The 26,412-nt window shown below is 45.1% G+C and overlaps 1 protein-coding gene and 1 long non-coding RNA gene across 3 annotated transcripts in view; one reads left to right on the top strand and one right to left on the bottom strand.

Annotated features, from left to right (window-relative positions):
- Window positions 1–3,641: 3,641 nt before the first annotated feature.
- The window catches only part of FOXN2 (forkhead box N2), a 47,510-nt gene continuing 24,739 nt past the window's right edge, over window positions 3,642–26,412 (bottom strand). For both annotated transcript variants that reach the window (XM_081854871.1, XM_081854872.1), the window contains exons 3-6: window positions 21,347–21,468; window positions 16,480–16,544; window positions 13,658–13,726; window positions 3,642–10,360 (exon numbers count right to left, since the gene is read on the bottom strand). In XM_081854871.1, the coding sequence (XP_081710997.1) occupies window positions 9,813–10,360; window positions 13,658–13,726; window positions 16,480–16,544; window positions 21,347–21,468 (804 nt within the window). In that variant the 3' untranslated portion in view covers window positions 3,642–9,812. The remainder of the gene's footprint in view (window positions 10,361–13,657; window positions 13,727–16,479; window positions 16,545–21,346; window positions 21,469–26,412) is intronic.
- LOC309338042 overlaps window positions 12,896–26,412 on the top strand; it is a 47,905-nt gene continuing 34,388 nt past the window's right edge. The window contains exon 1 of the long non-coding RNA XR_014154616.1: window positions 12,896–13,060. This is a non-coding gene — a long non-coding RNA (uncharacterized lncRNA). The remainder of the gene's footprint in view (window positions 13,061–26,412) is intronic.

Raw genomic sequence — 26,412 nt, 5'->3', positions numbered from 1 at the left:
AATGACAGGCAGAATCCGAGACCTGGGAGAAGAAGCGGTGGAAGAGGATTGGAAGAAGTTCAAGAACTACCTGCAGAAACACTGCAAAGTGTATGAATGCTAAAATGATGTTGGATATGAAACAATATGGCATCAGTGGTACAGTGTTAAAAAATATGCAAAAAATGTAATAGAAAAAGGGTGAAAAAATAAGGTTATATTATGTCAAAAGTAAATAATATGTTAAAGGTGTTTAATTATAAAGAGGAAGGATTGGAGACATAATAGAAGTGATTATAATAATTAGAAATGAGTTTTAAAGGGGGGGGTAAGGATTTGCTGTATCTGATTGGACAAAGAGGAACACAAAAAAGGGAGGTGTGAGGAGGTCAGGAAAGAAAGTTGTGTAAACGTGAGCTTAAAAATTGGAGTTTTTGCTTTTAATTTTCTTTTTCTTTATTTAGTCTGTGTTTTTGCTGTTATGTGATGTTTCGATGTCTCTTTTGTTTTTGGAAAAATAAATAAATATATTTATTTTATTTTTTTTTTAAAAAGGAATCCTCTATCCACCACTCCCCCACCATGGCCTAATACAGTGGTACCTCAGAAGTCAAACGGAATCCGTTCCGGAAGTCCATTCGACTTCCAAAACGTTCAGAAACCAAGGCACAGCTTCCAATTGGCTGCAGGAAGCAGCATTTGGGAGCCAGAATGTTCGAGTCGCAAGGCGATCGTCAACCAAGGTACGACTGTAAATCAAAACGAGCAGTGAAGTGTCAAATATGCAGGATAACTGTAATTGAATTTACAGGAACGAGTCTTCAAAAGTCTAAAGCTCTGCAATCTTGTCTATCCACAGTGCTATTTTAACTAGAAAAAGAGGTGTCGGAACTCACCATGAACACCTCCCTTGTTCTCTTATAATGGCAGCCACAAAATACATCACTCAAGAATGTTATAAAACAAAGTTTATTTTGAAATACTTTATCATAATGAATTGCATCTCTTTGGTAAAAATAAACTCCATAAACATTTCAATTAATAGAGGTTAGCATACAAAAACTAAAATATCTGTAAAATTGTATTTAAACCAGGCAAGCTACTCAACTGGGCTCAAGGTATAAAGGGGTTAGAATGGTGTTTTTATCTACTGGCAGAGTTTTATTCTAAGTAAATTCTAAGAAAACAGGCAAACGGGGATCATTAGAAAGAACTTCAGTTACTTTGATCCGAAAGCATTCGTACAATTTCCACCTCTTCAATAAATAATAGTTACAATGAATTGGCAATTGTAAATGGATTCATATATCACTGTAAGATGGCAACATAATACTTTTTAAATTATGCACTTTAAGTCTGGGGGAAAATGTACATTTCTAAAAACAGACCTTTTATTGGCACTGGCAGTTAAGCTGTGGAGAATGTGATTTCCCCCCCAATAAATGGCAGGTACAATATTTTAAAAAATACTCTACTCTTCTTTTTCAATAAATATTTTGACTACACCATTATTAGCATGGCGGGGCATCCTTTGCTTTAACCAAAGCGCTTGATTTAGCCAAACAAAGAAGCTGCAAAAACCATACAAGTTCAAAAAGTTGGGCTTTTTTTTTTTCTTTCTAGAAAGGATTGCCTGCAATTCTCCTGGAAGCTATAATTTAAGCACTGGAATATGAAAGAGCTAAAGATTTGCACAGCACAGCCGGCAGTTGTTATCTCAAGTAGGGGCGACCCTCTTCCAGAAACCTCTCCAGGGCAATCTTTAGCGCTTGAGGAAGCTACGTTTAACATCTCCCCCCTGCTGCTGCTGATTTCAACTCATTTACAAAGTTTAAAAAGCATAAAGGAAAGAGCAAAAAAAAGGAACCTGAAACCCTCAAAACCTCACAAACATCAGAACTATACTTGAACACTTGGCACGGAATTGCTACGGCCAATGGCATTGCCTGTGTCCTCTGTTTCTCTCCCTACAATGCATAGGGCAGCTCCTCCTCACCCCCAAATCATTATGCCACTCAAATTTCCTGACCAGTGGCAACAAGGCAGTGGAGTTCAACAGAAGGGTGGGTGGTCCCACACACTGCACAGGAGTAACTGAAATTGGGAGGCTCCTTTCACACAAACAGCCTAACACACCATCAACGTATATCTTCATGTATACTGCCACCGTCACTGTCAACGCTTTCGCGTCCCCAAGGGGTAGCAGCTCTTTTCTCCAAAAAGATCCTGCAATTGCTGAACCACGAGATCTACCTGCTCCTACCCTTATAGTGGCAACAACAACAACAAAAAGGTTTCGTTCATCCTTTTGACTTGATAGGTCTAGATTAGCCTGAGCAATAACAACAACAACAACAATAATAGCAACAATAAAAATAATGAAGGGTAATTAAAAGCTGAGCTACATGGACAGAAAATAGTATATGGCACAGTCATCCAGGAATTGCACTGCAGAACATAAGGGGCGGGGGTGGCAGGATTTATTAATGACCTCTGCACAAACTCCCTGCAAGCAGAAGGCTCACATGTCAAGGATAAAGGTTCTAGCCTAGCCTTCTCACAGACGAGCTTGTTTTCTATGTGCCAGATTCACACACACGCACACATCTGCACTCTAAAGCGGTACAGCCTAAGGAGGACTGTTCCACGTTACTTCTTCTGAAGTCACCAACCAATTCTCATTCAAAACATTTATATTAAAAGGGCATGTCGTGTTGGCAAAAAGAAGGCTTGTGAATCCAGGTGCAACCTGGGACTCAGCTATTCTTGGAAGAGAAAAAGTAGGTGCAGAGGCACTCTGCAGTTGGCAGTGTGCAAACCGGCACCTTTTAATAGGCAGGAAAGGCCAAATAAGGAAGAGGAAGGAGAAGCACCACTGAACAATTAAAAAGGCATTAACATCCTTTCAAGGTGCATTTAGAGAACAACTGCCCTTAGTTTCATGCCCTGGCTAGCAAAGTCAGCAGCACTTGCAAACGCACAGGTATGCAACCTGCCACTATCATGAGCGAGGGACCTGCGTTAATACTTATCTACCATTGTTTGCTTCTGCCTTGTGGCCATCCTAACCTGTGTTGTTGGGAACAGCAGGGGGTCAAAGTCCCAGACCTGCAGGGAAGGAGCAAATTTTCAAGGAAGGGAAACAGAAACGCCAGACATCATCGGGTATTTCCCTGCTACGCCAGAGCTAACCGGATGCAAAGAAATCAAGGACTTCGCCACAGAAAAGTGAGGCGGGGAAGGGCTGAGATAGAGAAATGCTGGAAACTTTTCTCCGTTTGCTGGAACAGAAGTCTGTGTGGAGTCTTGCCATAGGAAGACACACAGGTTGAAAGCCCACAAAGGAAAAGCACATAATCCAAACTACAGTAGCAGACAGACAGGGTTCACGGACCCGCCAATGCTGAAAAATTGGGGAGCAAATACTTGTTCACACCACATGTTTGCCCCAGGATGGCAGAGCTGTTGTGTACAAGCTGCTGTAGGAATCGGGAGGGGTGAATTCTGGCCACCCTGGGAATGCAAGTATGGCAGTTCCCTTCCCTGGACTTTTCCCACATTGCATTAGGGAAAAGGATCAACTCTTCACCTGTTACCATGCAGTCTCCAAATTGTTCTAATAAGTATGTAAAACTCCAGGCAGAGCCATTCAAAATTCAAAATTTTCCCAACTCCACCCACCGACCAAATGAAAAAAGATTCGTGCGCATAGCATTATCAGGAAGAGGGTTGCACGAAACCTCTCCCTAAGGTGCTGACTTTCTACATGCAGGGAGCGGTGATGGTTTTAACATGAACAAAACAAAAAAACCCCACTACATCCCATCTGCAGGTTGGATGACACTGGTTGAAGGGATGGAATGCAGAATTCCATCCTTCCAGGGGCAGCATTCAGGTGGACCATGGCTTACTGTGAGTGAGCAGAGTGCTGGGACAGACTCCCAGTTCCTTGCTGCTATGCTCTTCCACTAGCTCAGGCAACCTTGGGCCTTGGCATCCCATGGCATCTGCACCAGCGCCCATGGTTTCATACTCCCAAACAAGACGCTATCAGGAAGACAAGAGCAGACCTTGGCTTCAAGCAATGGTTTGTTTGAAGAGAAACAAAGCCAAAAGCACCAGTTCAGACACCACACAGTAAGCAACACGGCGGAACAAAATTGGGGAGCCTGCACTTGTCCACTGCTTGACCACGGTAAAACACGGTTTATGGTATACAGGGTCATCCAAATGCATCTCGTCAGATCCCAAGCACCAGACGATGACGTCATTACACTGCCACTAGTTTCAGCCCTTTAATTCGAACTCACAGCGGAGGTTTTGTTCCTCCTACTTTTGTTCCCACGCCACGGGGACATGTTCCCGTGTTATTGCTCCACCTTTGTCCATGGAAAATCAAGAAAAACCTAATTAATGAAACGACTAACAAGTACAGCACATTTCCCGGCACAAAAGTGACACTAGATACTTCACTAATAAAGAGGGAGGACGCAGGGGGACAATTCTGCACACACCAATTTCTGGCAGGCAGGGAGGCAGGGGTTAAGGGAAGAAGAGCAAGGTGGCAGACAGAACAGGTCAGGTGTAAGACAACAAGACTGATCCAACAAGTTCTAGGGGGAAAGGAGCCTTATTTGGAAATCTGGTCAATTTTAGCCGGAACTGAGTTCAGTTCTTGCCGGCTTTCAAAAGATGCACAAGAATGAAAGAAACACGTCCTTTTTATTATTTAAAAAATAAATAAAATCCAGCCCTATCGTTATCTGTATTAGTACAAAAACAAATTCCACACCACGTAAGTTATTGAACACTTATTTTGGACGAATGTTAATGGGAGGGACACCTCTTTTCAGCACATACGACATACAGGAATTTAAAGATGTGCATTTGCACTTAATTTACAAGCTTGTCCATTTGCAATGAGTTCACATTCAACCCCCATGCGGCAGGTGCTCAAGACCCCTTAGTAGGACATCGTTTTTCACTTAAGGAGGTGGGCTCACAAGTCACACCTGTGGCAAAAGCCATGACATGGGAAGGGTGTCCGTCTAGAGCCATTCGCAAGTTCAGACATGAGCATCTATTGGCCCCTTTCTTTCTCTGCGTTTCTGCCAAATCCACAGCTTTGGTAGTTTCTATTGAGTGAAAATATTTTGCAAATTAATCCCACCTAATGACACACAAACTGATCCCCAAGCTGCTACGATATTAGTTTTGTTCAACTGCTCCCAATTGTTTTTAGTTTCCATTCTGTTAAAATCTTCAATAGACATTATTCAAAACGACCTGTGGGCGCCCTTGAAAGCATGGCAGTCAGTGTCTTCAAGCAGCCTTGGCTCAGCCTATGTGCTAGAAGACCTCCCCCCATATAAACCACCCCAAGACCAGCAGGCAGGATTCCACTCTGAGTGTTGTTTTATGGAGGTGAGATCTAGCGAAACTTAGAGCAGAGCCTTTCCGGTCGTGGCACCACAACCTTAAGAACAGCCTGCACAAAGAGGGCCACTGAACACCCTCTTTGTACAGCAAATAAGAACTTTTAAATTTAAAGGATTTTAAACCATAGCCTGCGCACAGTCAATGTGGTACCCTCTAATTGTCTGGCCAATAGCCAGGGATGATGTGAGCTGTGGTATTAAACACCCAGAGATCACCATGTTGACTAACCCATCAGAGGCTTACCAAGCCAGGCTTCTGTTTTCTTTTGTTCTAGTGGACTTCTTAAAGATGTCCTTTGAGAGTATTCAATTTCTTTTTAAAACCTATAAACTTTTTAAGAAATAAATCACAAAGCATCATGTCTGACTTGCAGGCGGACCCACTTGTAAACCCTTCCCATGTTTGACTTCTTGCCGTGAAGTTCTGGGAAGCAAAACAGTGACACAGGAAACGGCTCTAAAAGGGCTTTTCAGCAAGAAGATTGTTTTGGCCAATCCATCAGAACCTCTGGGGAGAAGAGAAGCAGCAGGCAATATACACGATGGGCACCATTGGCGTTTATAGACTTTTACATCAGAGAAAGTGGTGTACAAACAGGTGAGAGCGTGCAAACACCCATGCATTAGAGACTTTTTTGTCTAGAAACTAGCAACATGATTACAGAGCAAGAGCCATTTACAGTTTACTACCATTTGAACGAAAGATTTCCTCTGAAATTCCGGGAGGGGATGGAATGCTACATAAATCCTTGCAAACGTAAGGTCTACACTGGGAGAATCTCTTGACCAGATGATGCAGTTGAGAGTAGTTGGGATCCAACAAACCACGTCAAGGTCCAGAGCTGGGAGAAAGCCTGGTTTGGGTTCACTGGAACCCGGCTCAAGGCATTGAAAGTCCACAGCAAGGGTAGCCAATGGGATGCTTTCTGGATCTTGTTGAACTCCACTTCCCATCAGCACACCCAATATGGCCAATGGTCAGGAGCAATGGAACTGGTAGCCCAAGACATACAGAAGGCATGAGGGATATTGGGGTGTGTGTGTCTGAAGAATGGTTTCAATAATTATTAAGCTGGCAGAGTTTATACCAGGTGTATAAGGCGGCTTGCGGTCATGAAGAGGCAGTGAAATCAGAACTCTTGACCACCTCTGGCTTAGTCACCAAGGAACCAGAGAAGCTCTGCACCATTAATAGAAGTTTAGCTTCCCGCCTTCATTCTCTGCCAACCTGGAAGCATTTTGCTAATGGGGAGGCGAGGTTTGCTTAACCAGCTGCTCGTGACTGCTCAACACTCGGAAAGACGGGAAAGAAATTAAAAAGTGGCACTTCAAGCTGACCCTCCATGCCAGCAGAATGAGCTACGCTAATGCTTTGATTGTTGCAAAAGAACGCTCAAGGGGTTCTCAGAACCACAGGGCGCACTTCGCAGATATGTTTCCTGCACAACCATCCACCGAAAGGACCAGGAGTGGGGTAAGAGCTTGGCTGTGCCTCCCTGGAGAGACTCGGACGGGACTGACATGGGAGATCTTTCTAGTGGCACCATGACAATCCACTTCCCAGGCTACCATTTCACTCCAGTCAGGGCCATTTCCCAACAGGACATGGGTGCAGGTTCCATCCCACCCCCCTCGGTGATACATGTGGGTCCTTCCCTCCATCTCCAAAACTCATCATTACAAGTGCCAGGAACAGCAAAAGGTCTAGACTGGACTGCACACCTGGATGCCAGACTGGCCGCACCATTCAGGCAACGATGCCTCCAGCTGCCTAACAACACAGCAGCCACCACAGAAGACCCAGGAGAACACAAACATCCTGTGTCATGGTTTGTGGGAATGGTAAAATACACAAAAGTTTCCCGTGGAAGTCCATGCACAAGGCATATGTCATCGCACAGAAAAGGCTGTGTCGGAAGATGGAAGGTGGAAGGTGTCTGGATCATTACCTGGAGTTAGCCCACACTCAGGGCTTCACAGGCACATCTTTACCATTCCCACGTTACACTTTAAGCACGCGCTAGAATACTGTGTTGGTGGAAGAGCAAGCACAGAGCTCTTGGGCTTCCTTGACACTTGGCAAGGGAGGGGATATTATTGCTGCGATAACGGATAAAAAGAAAGGTGCCGTTCTGGCTGCACGAACCATGACAAAATTCCCGCTGATTTTAACAGGAGTCAGGATTCTAACGGTCACTGCTCCCCAAGGAAGATGGGACGGACGGCTAACCATCAACCGCAGGCATTTCCTACACTCCTCTCTAGAGTCTTAAGGAGGGAGCGTGACTCTGCGCGCACACACGTTTAGAAAACGGTGCCCTTTAAGGCTGCGTATTATATACTGTCTTCTTGAGGGATGCTAGGTTAATACAGTGCAAAACTGAAGCACACAGTAGAAGAGAAGAAAAAAAGGCCGGTTTTCCAAGTGGAGTAAGAATGCATCCAAGAACCTAGTCCTCATTGAGGCTGCCAGCTCTGTTTGTACGGTTCTGCTTCTGACTGCAGGTGGGGGCTCACACAGTGTAAAGCTGCACCGCGATTTGAATGATTTTTACATTTAAAAGAACTCGATGTCAGGAAGAAAGCCAGGCTAGAGTCCTTCCCCTGGACACCTAGTTTTCTATTTGAGGTTTTCTGCTTCACGGCTTCACGCAGAACAGTAATCAATTGTGTGTGCCCTCACCTGTAGTCTAAAATGGTCCAGTCCAGAACAAGCTTTTCTCCTCAGTGAGAAGTAGGCCAGTATCAACCACCGTAACCTTAAAACAAAAGAAACCCATTTCATTATGCTTCACCTGAACAAGTAACTACAAGTTCTCTGTGCAACAGTCATTTACAATTTTAGCAGTCAACATTTTTCACTCAATCTTGATATAGAGACCAAAAGAACATTGGGTTTGCTAATAAAAGTGTGCGCTGAAGATCTAAAATATAATAACGAAATAAAATGAAAGAAAGAAAGAAAGAAAGAAAGACAAGAAAAGGAACCAGCTCCTTACTTTGTGCTGTTCCAAGGAAGGTGAGGACAAGAGTGGAGATTAATCCTTCAAGATTAGGTCTCAAAAACGTTTACATGGTGCATTCCCAACACCTTCCTTGTGTTATCGTTGCAGGCATCAGTCAATCGGTAACTGACCCATGACGGCAGTTGTCTAGTATTCAGGTTATTCCAGACCCTCGACTTGCACATGAGACAATTACGCAACAACGGAAGCCAACGTGAAAGCTGGTAGACCTTATCCTGCGTTTGCAAATACTTAAATCTGAACACGTGAAGGTGTCAGAACCAGCTCAGGGATAGTCAACTCCATGCCCTTCCGTTCTTGCTGGACTCCCAAGTCCCATCAGCCCCAACCAGCATGGACTTTGATCAAGAAGGGTGGAAGATGTAGTCCAAAACTGGAAGAGCACCATGTTGGCTGCCCCTGGTCTAGAACCGACAGAGGTAGGAGCCCGTGGGCACAGAGAGAGGGGGCAAGATTGCGCCTGCTTATTCTGCTCCCAATGCACCTCCCTCCACTTTCAGTCCCACCTGGGATTTGTGAATTGCATGTCAATCTGGAACAGGAAACAGTCCATGTAGCCTTTTCCCGCTTGATCTCCACCGACTGATCTTTGAGGGCCAAAAATTATGCAGGCTGAGAACTACATATGTAGAGTTCAATGCAGGCACTGCATCCACTCCACCCTCTCCCCTAAAAATGAGAGAAAGACAGGCTACACATTGGACTTTATGCGCCATAACATACAAACACCAGGCCTCGCTGAGGAACAGGCGTGCCAGGAAGCAAGGCACAATTCTTCACTCCCATTGGAGGAAATGGGGCATGTGTAGCCCTCTAGATGCTGTTGGAGTACAACTCCCATCAACCCCTGCCAGAACAGCCAATGGTGAGGGCAGAAGGGAGCTGCAGTCCAGCTCCCAACATTTGGTTGGCTTCCCTGTTCTCTGCGCAGAGTCCTATGAACTCAGACAGGTCAAATGAAGCCCCCAGGTTCCAAACCCAAAGAGACATACAAGGTATGAGATGACAGAGATAATGGCACCCACTCCTCCAATAAACTCAAATATTCAACTTTGCTAAAATTACCAGGGAGAAGGAACGGCTGTGTTGGTTTGTTTTGCCCCCGTCCCACCTGTTTTGCACAATTGTAATCCGCTCTTCAATGCTTCAAAACCACCGCTTTTGCAATTAGAAAAAGAAACAAATTGCAAAACTATAATCTGTGAAAATAAAAATACATGAACAAAAAGTCCTTTTATGGCTTTGATCTCCCTTGTGAAGGGTAAAAAGTAGAGGAGTATTGCCACGCTAAAAAATAAAATATGCATTTATCTCTATTGATAGACGTATCTTCTTCTCCCCCGCCCCACCCCGTCCCCAAACACACTTCTCAGGCTGTGACGTCGTTCCTTCTCCTTCGTTTCTGGCTATGGGTCTTTGCAGTACTTATGAGGGAGCCTAGACAGGGGCTAATCCCGGCTAGATGAAGCAGAGACCCGGCCGCCTCTTTCAGTTCCTCGTCGATTTCTAGGCACAGCTCCTCCAGGGCTTTCTTGCGAGGCTGGGCTTTGTCCGAGGTGGCGAGGCACGGCTGCGAGGTGTAGCCGCTATCGGCCAGGGGGTCGTCGTCGTCGTCCTCTTCGCGGTCGTCTCCGTCCGTGTCCACCTCGCTGTGGAACCCTTCGCTGCCCTCGCTCCCCACCCGGCTGGCCTCGGAGACAAACTCGTAGACCTCGTCGACGGACGACAGGGAAGACACACTCGAGGGCGACACGCAGCGCTGCGAAGCCACGCTGCTGGCACTGTAGTTGTGGTCCTCGTTGGGGTCAATGTTGGGGATGGGGAAATCGCTCCCCCCTGGACTTGCCTTGCCGTGGCTTTGGAACGTGCTGACGTAATTCCTTTTCTTGGACAGCTTGAGAGGCTGCGGCTTCTTACCTGAGGAAAATAAAGAGTCTTGTCAGAAGCGGGAGGGATCAGTGCCTTCCCACCCTACCCCACCCTGATGTCCTCCAGCTGTTTTGGAAAGGCTTTTCTGCAGCTGGCTATGTTTAGCCTGGAAAAGAGGAGACCTGAGAGGAGATAACAAAAGCCACCTTCAAATATCTTAAGGGCTTTCCCATGGAAGATGGAGCAAGCTTGTTTTCTCCTGCTCTGGAGGGTAGGACTCAAACTAACAGCTTCAAGCGACAAGAAAGGAGATTCTGACTAAACATCAGGAAAAACTGTCTGACAGTAAGAGCTGTTTGGCAGTGGAACGGTCTCCCTCAGAAGGACTCTCCTTCCTTGGAGGTTTTTAAGCAGAGGTTGGCTGGTCATCTGTCATGGATGCTTTAGTTGAGATTCCTGCATTGCAGGGGGTTGGACTAGATGACCCTTGGGTCCCTTCCAGCTCTACAATTCTATGATTCCATGAAAGGGGTCAGGTTTCCAATACCAGCGTTCGGCAAGCACCATCTTTTAGACCCAAGGTTCCCACAGATTTCCGGGCCACTTAACTCCATTAACTCATCCCTATTGCCCCGAACCCTATAAAAAGCATTATTCAGAATAGCCATTTCCACGACCCACGAAGGAAAATAACAACACAGTAAGATTCAAAACAGTAACCATTAATGGCACATTTATCCAAATTCCAGTTAAAACTATGTGCAGTGGTTTAATTATTTTTTAAAAATGGGTGAATTTGATCCAGTGATACCAGCTTTCCAAAGTCTGATAGTTATTTACACCTCCAGTGCCCCCCTGCCACCACCTCTGTGACCCCTTAGCGCCCCCAGGCAATCCCGCCACCCCTGGGGGGGGCAGCACCACCACTTTAGGAAACGCTGATTTAGACCCCTGCTGAAAACTTTTCTGTTTTGGCGGGCCTGTCCAGACACATGATTTTGTTACGATTTGTTGTTTTTAGATGCCACAAACCTTCTTTAAATACGTCTTCACTTTATTTCTAATTGTTTTTATTACAGATGTGTTTGGTGCCCTGGGCTGCTTTCAAAGGAAGGACATGGTGTAAGTTTAACAAACAGATATAAAAAGGTAAAGGACCCCTGACAGTTAAGTCCAGCCGCAGACGACTCTGGGGTTGCAGCGCTCATTTCGCTTTACTGGCCAAGGGAGTCGACGTTTGTCATGACAGCTTCCGGGTCATGTGGCCAGCATGACTAAGTCGCTTCTGGTGAAACCAGAGCAGCACATGGAAACGCTGTTTACCTTTCCGCTGGAGTGGTACCTATTTATCTACTTGCACTTTGACGTGCTTTTGAGCTGCTAGGTTGGCAGGAGCTGGGACTGAGCAACGGGAGCTCACCCTGTCGTGGGGATTCGAACTGCCGACCTTCTGATCAGCAAGCCCAGAGCCTCAGTGGTTTAGACCACAGCGCCACCCCCATCCCATAACAAACAGATATAATAATAAATAAATGTAGCTACTTTTGTAACTTTTATTGTTATTATCTAATTTTTAATATCTTTTTATTGCGCGCGCGCTCTCTCTCTCTCTCTCTCTATATATATATATACACACACAGTGGTGCCCCACAAGACGAATGCCTCACAAGACGAAAAACCCGCTAGACGAAAGGGTTTTCCATTTTTGAGGCGCTTCGCAAGACGAATTTCCCTATGGGCTTGCTTTGCAAGACAAAAACGTCTTGCGAGTCTTGCGATTTTTTTCGCTTTTTTCTCCCTTTTTCTAAGCCACTTAGCCACTAAGCCGCTAATAGGGTTGCTTCGCAAGACGAAAAAACAGCAAGACGAAGAGACTCGCGGAATGGATTCTTTTCGTCTTGCGAGGCACCACTGTATAGTTTTTTCTTCTGTTTTGTTGTTGCTGTCATGATGTATCAATAAAATCATTAAAAATAATAAATAAATTTAAAGACACCAGAAACTGGTGCACTTGGAACAGTCTAAGGCAAGAGCGGGGGGGCTTATTGATTTGTGGGTTTTGTATTTTTGTCGTGAACCGCTCCGATATCTACAGATGAAGGGTGGTATACAAATTTAATAAACAGATTAATAATAGTCACCACGGTGCCCTTCAGAATTTATTGGACCCTGTTGATGAGAAATCCCATGCATTGTGTAAGGCATTCCCAACGTTTGATTTGGAACGTACATTTATGTGGGAAGTTTTCTTTTTTCTTTTTCCATTTACATGCTTTTGTATCTTTATTAGCAAAGAGTACAAAAATATGTGGGAAGTTTTCTGTGTGGTCCGGCGACAGTTGGTATAACTGTGGCTGAACAGGGCCTTAACTGACAACTGTGACGAAGGGTTGGCGTTCGAATTCTCGGAATGCAAATGAAGGATAGAAGGTGTGTGTCTTTGATTGGTGGGTGCAGGTTTAGAATTTTCAGTTACACCACATGATTGGCTGGGGTTGGGCCAGAGGAGTGTATATATAGCCCGGCACTGGTCAGCAGAGAGCCAGAAGAAGAAAGAAGCTGAAGGAGAGGGTTGGGGAGGAAGGAGGAAGGAGGAGGAGGAAGACCTGAGAGGCAGGAGGAGAGGCACAGTGACCAAAGACTTGCTGGGCCTACTTGAACTAGCCAACTTAGGCTGAAAAGGCACGGAGAAAAGACCTGTCTGCAGCACCAAGAGGAGAAGTGAGGAACATCTTTGAATGGTGACAGGTAGGAGGAGTATTACAGGGAATATTTCCAGGGCATTGCTGCAGGACAAAAGCTCAGCAAAGGGTTGGAAAAGAGGCTTCTAGCAGAATCCCCAGTTATAGTGTAGATGAGGCTGAATGGAGGGGGGGGGGTTGGAGGGAATAAAAGCCTAATTTGGGTAAAGGATTTGAATAGAGTAACCCACTGCTTCGTTAAAACTGTCTTAGTTTAACATTAATGGTTTAATATGAGCTGTCAGTATTTAAAATTACAGTTACAAATAAATAAGCCATATACTCATTCCAAGATGCAGTACTGTTTCAAAGTGACGAGATTTAGCTTGTGCTGTAATCCTAAGGACGTTTACCTGCAAGTAAGTCCAACTGGAAACAATAGGACTTTCTACCAAGCAAACAGGGTATACATTATTTCATTTCGTGTCGCAAATCAATATTCTAAAGGCGGGCTTTTTAAAACAAACAAACCAGAAATAAATGGCCTCAAGTGTTGTCTATGAAACCATCAGGCGCTCTAACTAAAATTTTGCATTTGAAAAGGGATTTAATACAGCAGCAGCACTGAAAAACAGAAAGGCAACAAAAACTTATTTATACTTACAATCTAAAATGCCTTCTTCAATGGAAGTATTCAAGAGCATCATGGCAGTAGCAGCATCAATATCAGAGTCTGGAAAAGGAAAAGGAAATTGCCTCCCATTAGGTTTCATCTAGAGGAGTGAAACATGACCATTCTTTTAAAAACACACTTTTTTTAAGGACAGGGGTCAACAAACTTTTTCAGCAGGGGGCCGGTTCACTGTCCCTCAGACCTTGTGGGGCCCCCGGATTATTGGGGGGGGGGTTTACGAATTTCTATGCCCCACAAATAACCCAGAGATGCATTTTAAATAAAAGACCATTCTTTTAAAAACACACTTTTTTTAAGGACATGGGTCAACAAACTTTTTCAGCAGGGGTCCGGTCCACTGTCCCTCAGACCTTGTGGGGGGGCCGGATTATTGGGGGGGGGGTGAACGAATTCCTATGCCCCACAAATAACCCAGAGATGCATTTTAAATAAAAGAACACATTCTACTCATGTAAAAACATGCTGATTCCTGGACCGCCCGTGGGTCAGATTCAGAAGGCGATTGGGCCGGATCCGGGTTTGCCTACCCATGGTTTAGGATAAGGTGAGGTAGGTGTCTTGACCAAGGATACCTAGTGAGCTTCAGAGCCAAGCAATTGCCAAGCCCTGCCTGCCCACCCAATTCAGCATCCTCTCTTCATATTGGCCAACCACATGCCCATGGGAAGCCTGCCATTCCTGCTTGTGATTCCCAGCAACTGGCATTCAGAAGTATACTGCCTCTGACAGGGGAGGCAGCGAAACAGCCATACCGGCTATGTCTTCTCCTGCTCTGGAGGGCAGGACTCGAACCAGTGGTTTCAAGTTGCAGGAAAGGAGATTCCGACTAAACATCAGGAAGATCTTTCTGACAGTAAGGGCTGTTTGACAGTGGAACGGACTCTCTTGGGAGGTGGTGGACTCTCCTTCCTTGGAGGTTTTTAAGCAGATGCTTTAGCTGACATTCCTGCATTGCAGGGGGTTGGACTAGATGACCCTTGGGGTCCCTTCCAACTCTATAATTCTATGATTCTATTCTTCCCCTATATAAGGAAGCTTTTTCATGTTTAATTTTTCTCTTTTTTATATATATGGGAAGCCACCCAGAGTGCCCGGGGCAACCCAGTCAGATGGGCAGGGTACAAAAAAAAATTATACTACTATTATTATTATTATTATTATTATTATTATTATTATTATATTTATATTTATCCTCCATGCATTTGTGTAATCCTCATTTAAAGCTATCACTGCGTCCTGTAGCAGCAAATTCTCTCCTTTAACTCCACACTGCAAGAAAAACTACTTTCTTTTGTCTGTCCTGAATCTTCCAACATTCAACGTCACTGGATGCCCATGTGTTCTAGCATTATGAGAGAGAAAAACTTTTTTCTCCACAGCATGAATCATTTTATATACCTGCACCATGTCCCTTCTTAACATACCTCTAAGCTAAGGGTCTAAAAGTTGTGGCCTTCCCTGATAGGGCAGTTGCTCAATCCCCTTGGATTATTTTCGGTGCCTTTTCCTGAAACCTCTGAAGCTCTACAATGTCCTTTTTGAGGCGAGGCAACCAGAACTGCACACATTATTCCAAATGTGGTTGCACCATAGATTTCTTTGATTCTACTGTGGTATCAGCACTTTAATTTTCAGTCCCATTCCTAAAGATCCCTGGTGTGCCTTTTCCACAGCTGACACACACTGGATTCCCCCACATTCATGCTGATATGTGCCAACCCTGGTTCTCTAGATCACATAATTGCAACAAGCAATTTAAAAATGGATGAACACAGATCTTGTTCAGCGCCCCAATCTCCTCCAAGTGCTTAATCAATTACAAAGTTGGAAGGAATAGCCAGACAATCACTGAAGTAAAACAAGGTACTGGGGCTGGCAGGGAGGGGTGAGAATCGAGAAGGCGAAAAGGGAAGACAAGTTGAGATGCTGAAAAACATCTAAGTGATAAATGGAAAAAAAAAATTAAGATTTAGAGGAGTCCTGATTGCAAATGCAGCTGCTAAAAAAGAAGATGGAATTGAGACTAAAGTTCAGATGAAATTGATGCTTTAAGGCCCCATCTGCACTATGTATTCAAAACAGTATCGAACCACTCTAAACAGTCATGGCTTCCCCCCCAAAATTCCAGGTACTCTACTTTGTTGTGGTGATTGGGAGTTGTTAGGAGAGCCTTATTCTCCTCACAGAACTACATTTCCCAGAGTTCCCAAGGAAGAGGGATTGACTGTTAAACCATTCTGACAATTGTAGCTCTGTGATAGGAATAGGGCACTCACAGGAACAGACATCCTCCACAAACTACACTTCCCAGGATGCTTTGGGGGGAGAGATGACTGTTGAAAGTTGTAAAGAGCGGCTTTAAAATGGATAGTGCAGATGAGGCCTTAGACTGGTCCAAGAAACTAGAATTGAAAATATCAAGAGAGAAGACCTTTAACAGAACTTCCGGAAACAACCAAGCCGAGTTCAGATGCTGCAACTAAACCACATCTACAGGTTTAAACCATGGTTTGGGATGCAAACTGATACGTTTGTGATGGCCACAGGTTGCGTGATTTGTGATCCAGTACGAATGTTGTGGCCAAATTATAGTTTGGCCATTGTGAACAGCCTTTGGGTTTGTTCGTTTCTGCCTCTCCCCATGTGCTCAAATCCCCAAGCCAGGAAGTGCAGGAAGGAATCTGTTGTTCATGTTGACCAAACCATAATTTGGCCACAACATCTGTACCAGGCCACAGACTGAGTCTATAAAGCTACCCGAAGGAGAGCTAAAAGATGGACACACAACTTACCTTTGATAGATCGACCCTGATTCTGTTTCAAAACTGAGGTTAAGTAGTGAGGAGAAGGTGAACCACTGGAAGAGAGGAGAAAGAAGGTTTAGAGACTGTGCTGAACCAAGAAAGAATTCACTTAGTCTAGCCATATTTGCCCCTTCAGTGATTTCAAAATGGCAGGATCTCTCCTGTACCAGAAGTGATGTCAAGAAGGACTGCTGGCCTGGTGTGAGTCTTAAACCTGGTGTATTACAGAGCTGACCTAATCTGTGATGTGGGTGATCTGGAGAAGATTTGAGTTGGGAGGTTTCCCTATGCAAATCCCTAGGGCGCCTTGCCGCCGAACATTTTCTGATGTCCCGGAAAGTGATCTAACAGGTTTCTTTTGCAGGCATTTAGTTAACAAAGTCAAAAACTGCTTAGCTTGCCTATTATAGTATATCTACAACTGGCATTTTTGCTACTGAACTCAAGAAAACAGAAATAAAGGGACTGCATCTAAACCCACTGCCACATTTGACAGCTTGCCACAGACTGAGAGCCTATTCAGACTTACTTTTCAAAGACGTGAAACTAATGAGTTGTGGAAGGGAGCTTATATCTAAACACTGACAGTGTGAGCAAGACAGAGGTGTCTGAAAACACACCTCTATCATAATTGCTTGCTCATCAGGAGATTGACTGCAAATCCCTTTGAGAAGACACTTGATTAAAAACCCTGGCTGGCCGCTGTGGAATGTGTGAAACAGTCCCCATTTGGCCTATCAGACCATTTCCCCCAAACCACACCCAGCTGTAGCACACCTGATGCCCTATATGTGTGGGGCAGGCAGAGGCACAGTTGGTGCAGAAAACAGGATCAAACCTCCTGCCCATCAACTAGTGCACAGGGACTTCAAACCCACTTGGTGGGACCTGTTGAACACCTGATATCATTATGATATCAGATGATTGACAAGTGTTGTCCTGCCCACCCGTCATAATTAGCTGGTGGGGTGTTGGGATATAAAGATCTGGCCCGCCAGACCAGAACGTTTCTGCACCTGTAGGGGACAGAGTTCAGTGATGGGCAATACTCTGGCTGCAGAATGTCTTGGGTTCCAACCCTGGCATCTCCTGTTACAGGTGATGTGAAAAAACTTCTGCCTAAGATCATGAAGTGCCACTTCCAGTGAGATAATACTGGGCTACTTGGGCAAATAGTTTGAACTGGTCTAAGGCAACTTACTACGTTTCTGGATTCCACCTTCAGGTTTCCATAATCCTGAGGACTAGAACCTCTGTTAATGAGCAAACGTTTTGTGCTTTTTATCCTGATCCTGCGTCCTCGTGCCCTGCCATTTCTTTCTCAGAAACACAGTTTCCCTTGGCATTTCTTCCTGTCTTGTTTTAAACCCCAGTCTCTAGATTTGGCTTTACTCCAGGGCCGCAAACACTGAGCTCCAGCACAGGCCTTGCAAATCCTGTTCTAAACTGTGTGGGAAGTGTTCTCAAGCCAAACACCACCACATATCTTTTAAGCTGTCTTTGTAAAGAATGCTCTCTCTCTCTCGCTCTCTCGCTCTCTCTCTCTCTCTCTCTCTCTCTGTGTGTGTGTGTGTGTGTTCCCTTAAAGATGATTTTCCCTAAGTGAGTTGGAGAATAAAGTCTGAAACAAGCATCTGTTAACAGGAGCCCTCCTGGCGAGAATTTCTACTGCGCTCTGGTCTATTTTGGGAAAAGGGGACTGGAAGTCATGCGTCCTTCCTGCAGTGGTGCACATAATCTACCTCAGGGACAACACTGCAGAACTTTTAGCTGCCCTGATGATTTTAAAAGGACCTCGTCTCCTCAGCAGCAGTATTTGTTAACCTAATGAAGGGCAGCCAGTTTGACACGACAGAAAAGCAAATCTGCCAATTTCAGTTCCCCATGTTTCTACAGCAGTGTAGAATTTTCTTTTTAAAGTCCTTGTGAAAATTCATCCACATTTTTAGGGCAAACTTTTAGGGCTAACACAAACATTTTCATATGCAATTTTACCACCAACATACACATTTTTGCAAAGCAATTTTCCATCAGGTAATGCATCTTTTGTATGTTGTTTTCATTTTTAGCCCAGCCTATGCATTTCTGTAAACACTGTTTGGCCCTGCGAAATTCAGAGAAGTGCCAATTTTGAAGGATGGCCGTGTTTCGGATTGTTGTCTTGTTTAAAAAGCTACAAGTTACATAGGTTTGCCTTCACGTGTGAACTGAATCGAGTTCCTCCTCCATCCCTATCTGAAATTCTGTCAGTAACAGGAAGTCTGTCTTGGGCCCTGGAATATCCAAACAAAAACTGGCAAGGCATCTTCTAGTTGACACTACCGTTCACATTCAAAACACAGGCTGCAGTCCTGCAGCTATGTTTGAGTGGAAAGCCTGGCCACAGTCGCTCATGTATAGATTACTTCAAGGCTGGATTAATGCGATGCGCTCCATGCGGGCCCTCCCTTGTGCCTGATCCGGAATCTGCAGTTAGCGCAGAAAGCTGCAGCACAACTGCAAAGAGGAGTGAGACCTTGTCAGCGTTTAACACCTGTGCCCCACCAACTTCAGTCTACTTGCAACCAGTCAGCAGGAGGCTCTTCTCAAGCGACTGTTGTCCTCTCTGCCTTCCACTCTACCAATCCCAAAGGGTCCAGCCACCCTTGGGAGCTACCAAGCTCCGATCTCTGTGCTCCTACATATGCAATGCTTCTGGCAGAAAGAAAAACAAAAGCAAAGCATGTCAGCTGTTTTTCAGTTCATGCCAGACATGGATACAGGCTCGGCTTTTTGTTGTTAAGGGAATCCCAAAATTTCATTTCAGCCTTGACGCTTTGCCAGGAAGGCCTTTCCATCTTGGTCAGGTTAAAGATTTCTCTTAAAGTTGATTAGTTGTGTCGATTTTTAGAGCGCATCTAACTCTTTCGTTAACTGGGCAGAGCATCAGTTTTGCGTAAAACACCAATTGATATTTTCTCCGTTGGATTCGTTGCTGGAATGGATTTCTCCTCACTGCACGTCATCGAGGGGCAGCCTTGGCTGAAAGGCATTCCTGTGTTTGCCACGGGCAAACTGTTTCTACCGTAGGCTGGTGGTGGTGACCTGGGCTAAGAGCCAGCTATGAGCTCCATTTTCTCCCACCACAAGTTCATTTGCTTTCTATCAGGCACAGTTGGCTCATCTTCTAAACTGGGAGCATAAATACCCCCAATCTCCCCAAATGCATAACCCAAATGCGATCAGAAAATTAATTTTAGCTTGCAACTGCAATCTTCAAAACACTTACTTGGAAGCAAGCCTAGTTGAAATCTATATGTTCCCTTTATCAGAGGCAGCCAACATGGTGGTCTTCAGGTGTTGATGGTCTCCAGCTCCCATCAACTCCGGCCAATGTGCCCTATTGGTCAGGGATGATGGAAGGTGCAACATCTGAAGACCACCATGTTGGCTACTCTTGATCTTTATAATTTGTTCTCAGTTCCTTAGTTTTAGGTTTTGTGGTGAGCCTCCAGAGCTGACCGGGAGGGGATGAGCTGCAGAGGGTGGGGGGAGGAGAAGGAATTGCCAAAAATGGCTTCCTACCCATTCTGCTCCTGTATGCTTTCTATCAGAGAAGGGATATCAAATGCAAACTGCCCATAACATTTAATCAAGACGTTCCACTGGGATATAGATTCCAGTAAGTCTCTCTCAGCTAACACAAACATTTAGCTGTTGCCATCGTTTTTTTAAAAAGATGCTTCCTATATTCAAGCAGAATAGCAAGGATAATATAAAGAAGGTGGTCAACAGGTGAAGCTGTCTTAGTGATGGGTAAGTCTTATTCTCTCTGTGTGTGTTTGTCATTTTTTCTAGTCCTAAGCTCAGTTCTTCATATGTTCAAATCAGTTTGCACTTTTTTAAAAATAGAAGAGTCCTCAGAAAATTCATCAGTGTTTTAGTGCAACGTTTCTCCCATTTTATATATATATAATTTTTGCCTGATATACACCTCTTCTTTTTTTTACTATTTCCTCTAATATGTGTGCTTGGACGCTCTTCCCATCAATATGTTCATATTCCTGCAGACACACTTTAGCCCAGTATAAGCATTTTTGTACACATTACAGAGGTTGGATGGTCATCTGTCTTAGTGGAGATTCCTGCCTCGCAGGGGGTTGCACTAAATGACCCTCAGGGTCCCTTCCCACTCTACAATTCTATGGCTCTACTTGCCTGGAGAAATGCATCGCAAAATTCATAGAATTCTGCAAATTTTGAAAGGTGGCTGTGTTTCGCTTCATGCCTTGTTTCACAAAGGGCAGACTGCGCAAGTTCATCATTCAATGAGAATTGAATTTCTGTGCAAGTTCGCCATTCAATGAGAATCGAATTTCTGCGCAAGTTCGCCATTCAATGAGAATTGAATTTCTGCGCAAGTTCACCATTCACTGAGAATCGAATTTCTGCGCAAGTTCGCCATTCAATGAGAATTGAATTTCTGCGCAAGTTCACCATTCACTGAGAATCGAATTTCTGCGCAAGTTCACCATTCACTGAGAATCGAATTTCTGTGCAAGTTCGCCATTCAATGAGAATCAAATTTCTCCTCTGCTCCTACTCAGAGTCATCCCAGTGTTGCCTGATCTTGGCTGGCAATGGCTTTGCAGGGCTACAATGTTTGGAGAAGGGTGTGGGAGTCTGGAGATGAACCTAGGACCTTCTCCACACTAAGCTATGGCTGACTCTCTTCTAGACTTACCAAAACCAAAACTAATGTTCTATTTTTTTCCCCAAAAAAAATGTATCACCACCTGCGGACAACACTGATCTAGACGGAAATCTGCATTCCACCACCCACCCATCCCAGATTGCACTGTGTTTAGAGTCCTACCTCAGTGGTGATGCTGGTGGGGTATAAAAAAAGGCAGAGGGGAAAGGCTGCTTCTTCAGGGCTTGTATTAGGTTCGGTTTATATTCTGGGTCCACACACCACAAAGAACCTTTTCCATTCACCTAGGAAACAACAAAAGCACCCGTGCTTATTACGAAGGACTTCTCCCATTTTTTGCATGTCGTCGTAAGCCATGTCAGAGGACAGAACCACCACTTTCTCAACCGACTCATTCCAGGATAGCTCCTGCAGAGAAACAGTCCCAAGGCAGTAGCATATCCAGTTTGCAAACGTGTGACGATGAACTGCCAATTTTGGTACTTGAGAGACTCTGGGTCGTAGATGAAATATGCTCACGGCAGGCTGGAGGCTGCTGAGACAGACTTGCACCCCAAGCCTGACAAATTGCACTTCAAAGTCTGCCGCAGCCACGAGGCAGTGTTAGAAACTCAGGTATCTCAGCTAATCAACAAATGGCACCTTGAACGTGGGTTACGGTTGCCACAATGGAATGTCTAGGCATCTTTTTATCCTGTGGAATTTGCAATTTTATATATATACCAATTATACTTGTGTATAAGCCGACTTTTTCAGCACATTTTTAATGCTTAAAAATCCCCCCTCGGCTTATACTCGAGTGAGGGTCCCTTTTGGGCTGTTCCTTCCTCCTCCACCACCTTTGCCGCTGTCGGAGGTGGCGGCGGAGAAACGAGCAGTCTAAAAGGAGCAATTTCGGGCTGCTTGTTCTTCCTCAGTCGCTGCCGCCACCAACCTCTGCCTCCCGGCAACACCCTAGGTAGGCAGGGGGGCGGGAGGGGCTGGGGGGGAGAGAGAAGCCCCCTCTGTCACACTCCGTCCCACCGGGAGGTTTGTGGTGTGGTGAACCGGCTTATACTCGAGTCAATAAGTTTTCCCAGTTTTTTGTGGTAAAATTAGGTACCTTGGCTTATATTCGGGTCGGCTTATACTCAAGTATATACGGGTATATCATTTCTATGCCACTTTATATTTTAAAGAAAAAAATCTCAAAGCAGTTTACAACACATTAAAACATCAAATAACACAATTCAGAATAAAACAAATACAAGCTTCAAGGAAAACATTTCAGATCCTTCTCTAGGTGACATATTCCTTTCCCCATATTTACTTACCTACTTAATTTATCGAGCTGCCCCATAGCAGAAGGACTCTAGGAAGCCAGTGTGGTGTAGCAGTTGGAATGTCAGACTAAGACAGGCATAGGCAAACTCCGGCCCTCCAGATGTTTGGGACTATAATTCCCATCATCCCTAGCTAATAGGACCAGTGGTCAGGGATGATGGGAATTTTAGTCCCAAATATCTGGAGGGTCGGAGTTTGTCTATGCCTGGGCTAGGACCTGAGATCAAATCCCCACTCAGTCATGAAGCTCATTAGGTGACCTTAGACCAGTCGCAGCCTCTTAACCTGCCTTACAGGGTTGTTGTAGGGATTAACTGAGGAGGCGTGTGTGTGAATCGTACTCCTTGGGAAAAAGGTGGACTATAAATGCAATTGATCGCCGAAGAATTGATGCTTTTGAATTATGGTGCTGGAGGAGACTCTTGAGAGTCCCATGGACGGCAAGAAGATCAAACCTATCCATTCTGAAGGAAATCAGCCCTGAGTGCTCACTGGAAGGACAGATCCTGAAGCTGAGGCTCCAATACTTTGGCCACCTGATGAGAAGAGAAGACTCCCTGGAAAAGACCCTGATGTTGGGAAAGATGGAGGGCACTAGGAGAAGGGGACGACAGAGGACGAGATGGTTGGACAGTGTTCTCGAAGCTACCAGCATGAGTTTGACCAAAGTGCAGGAGGCAGTGGAAGACAGGAGTGCCTGGCGTGCTCTGGTCCATGGTGGCACGAAGAGTCGGAGATGACTAAACAACAACAATAAATGCAATAAATAAGCTCTTCTTCTTACCTGCTCCAGCCAGATGGAGATGCCAGTCACCAACCTGGTATTCAGAGATCTCCACATGGTAGCAACTGGACCTGCGCCAGTAGCAAAATGCGCTTGGTCACCTGTCTAATTTCTAACACTGCTAGGGGGTTATAGTCCAGCAATGTTTGGAGGGTACCAGGTTGAGCAAGGCTGCCATTCATGCACACACCAAGATTCTACCAAATCTTCTGCAACATCACAGCCATCCTATGTACTTAATGGGGCCAATGCGCAGGTTAACCTTTTAAAACATGGCGGCTACTCACTTCCAAGCACTTAAGATGGGTTTTTTCACCAGCTTCTGCCTCACACCCACCACACTGGAGGGGGGGGGGAATATCAACTTTACATGGTTCCTTGGGATAGGGACGGTCCTTCAGAAAGGCACAGGGACAGGTGTTGCCCTCCAGGTGTTTTTCTGGCTATGCTGGCAGCGTCTGAGGAAAGCTGCAGTTCCAACAACATCTGCACAGCACCAGATGTTGGGAAGTAAGTGCTTGTTTGCAAACTCCATCCCCAGCCCCCTACCCCAAACACTTTCCCATAAGATCCAGGAAGCAAGTTGAAAAAGCTGGAGGAGAAGGGTCAAGCTGCCAGTTGAGAGAACATCTTTCTCGACAGATCGACGGAAAACCTTGTATGTTTCATGGCATCCCAAACATCCTCCTCAACACCTGCCACAGTATCAAGGCATGAAACCATCAGCAATCCTGATTCAAACCCTAAGAAACATGACTGTTTTGAATACTGTTCGATTTTACAGCAACAGAGGAACCACGACACTGCCTCACGCCAAGCCAGACAGCTGGTCCCTCTACATCAGTGTTGTCTACACCTAGAGAACCTCAAGCTCTCCAGATCTCTCCACCAGGCTCTCAGGACCCTCCCCAAATCACATACCTCCTCCAACCACCGCCCTCGCCAGAGCTGCTTTGCACCCTCTGCAAAAACTTCTGACTGGCTGGAATGTGGCCTTGAACAGAGGTTGGACAGCCATGTGTCATGGATGTTCTTGCTGAGATCTTTGCATTGCAAGGGGTTGGAGTAGATGACCCATGGCGTCCCTTCCAAATCTACAAGACTATGAAAGCCTCTTGCTATCCAGGATGGAGAACAGAGAAGGTGTAGAAACTAGCCTGCATCACATTGAGAAAACGGACATCCATTGCTGCAGCCTCTTTGGAACCTGGTCCTGCCCACCATGGGCACGAACTCTGCTGCCCCGAAGCCAGGACAAACGACAATTCTAACTTCTGTAACAGCAGGGTGTAAAATAAATTATCTGATAGGTTTGGCATAGAATTTGCCTTCTCTCTCACACACACACACTCCCGCAAACCCTTGTTAGAACACCATGTTCTTAACAGACATCCTAAACACAGAAAATAGAAAGCAGCAGGCCTGCTGAACTCTTCCATGGGTGGGCTTCAGTACACGGAGAAAGCCTTGCCCTGCCCTTGTTCCCAGACAACCCAAAATCAGGCAAAAATATAGCAAGGGAGACAGTGGCCCAAATGCTGGTTTTGCAGGAAGTTGTTCTGGCTGGTTTGCTGCTTATAGGTGGGGTCTGCAACAATGTGTTACAGTGTGCAGTGCTCCTGTTCAGGGTTCCAGCAGGGATACTCCATTCCATTCCTCGCCCTCCACTTTCAAATCCACCCCTTTCCCCAAGACACATGCCGCATTCTGTGTGCACCAGACAAATACCAGGGGGTATTTCCCCCCTACGTAAAACAATGGTAGTTATGGGTGACTTTAAAGAGGATCAGAGAAACTCATGGAAGCTAAGGCTATCAATGGCCTCTAGCCACGATGGCTGTGCTCCTCCCACCACTGCTGGGGGATTCTGCCCCTGAACACAATTGCTGGGCATCAGAAGTGGGGAGATGGCTGTTGCCCCAGGTCTTGCTTGTGGGTTTCCCATAGGCATCTGGTTGGCCACTGTGAGAACAGGATGTTGGATGAGATGGGCCTTTGGCCTGATTGAGCGGGGCTTTTCGTATTCAGGAACCAAATAAATATCTGAACCAAGCTTTAATGCCTGTGATGATGTTCAAGGCTGCAAGATAAGACATTTTTGGCTTGCCTGAGGCAGCCTCCGCCTTCTTTTTACACAGGGGTAGAGCAACTACTCTATTCCGAACTTAAAAATGGAAAGCGTAATGCTGGTGGTCAACAAAAGAGGTTTAAAAACTCTCTCGAGGCAAATCTTTAAAAATGTAGTAGAAACACCGACAATTGGGAAACCCTGGCCTGCAAGCGCTCCAATTGGAGAACAGCCTTTACCAAAGGTGTCATGGGCTTGGAAGATGTTCAAACTCAGGATGAAAGGGAGAAACGTGCTAAGCGGAAGGCACGCTTGGCAAACCCTCACCGTGATCAACTCCTGCCTGGAAACCTATGTCCCCAACTGCGGAAGGATGTGTGGATCCAGAATTGGCCTCCACAGTCACTTATGGACTCACTGTTAATGGAAGACAGTCTTACTCAGCTATGAGTGATCAAAGAAGAAGAAGAAGAAGAAGAAGAAGAAGAAGAAGAAGAAGAAGAGGGGTTTACGTGCGTAACTCAACCATTCTGCTTCAAAGCGCCTGCTGGAAGCAAACCATCGCTGAAAAACTAAGAAGTGTTGAAAGCAGTAATGGATACAATTAATAGCGTAATTTCTTAATAGCAGGTTTGCTTGCATTTCTAATGGTATCTCATTTGGAAAGGCCGTGTGGAAAAGGGTGCTATGGGCTTCTTTCTCTTCAGGCAACGAATTAACGGAGCTTGTTTCAAAATAACAACCATTCGTTCCATTTGCATCTCGATCTTTCTTCTGGGTGCTTGAGGCAGCTCTTATTTATTTAATTAACTGCATCTGCATCCCAAATTTCTTCTCCAAGGAGCTCAAAGTAGCGTCCATGGTGCTTCCACACCTCCTTTAAATCCTGAAACAACCCTTAAAAATGGAAAAAGATGAAGTCCCAACGAAAGAAGAATGGTGAACAAAGATGATTGAATATACTGAGATGGCTAGACTTAACTGTGATAAATAAAGAACAGAATGAAAAAAAAAATTCTTGAAGAATGGAAATATTTTCAAAAAATATCATGG

Source organism: Podarcis erhardii, assembly GCF_964252035.2.
Source record: "Podarcis erhardii genome assembly, chromosome: 3".
Lineage (NCBI taxonomy): Eukaryota > Metazoa > Chordata > Lepidosauria > Squamata > Lacertidae > Podarcis > Podarcis erhardii.
The sequence above is the reverse complement of the archived record's forward strand: the minus strand, read 5'-3'. Positions and strand labels throughout refer to the sequence as shown.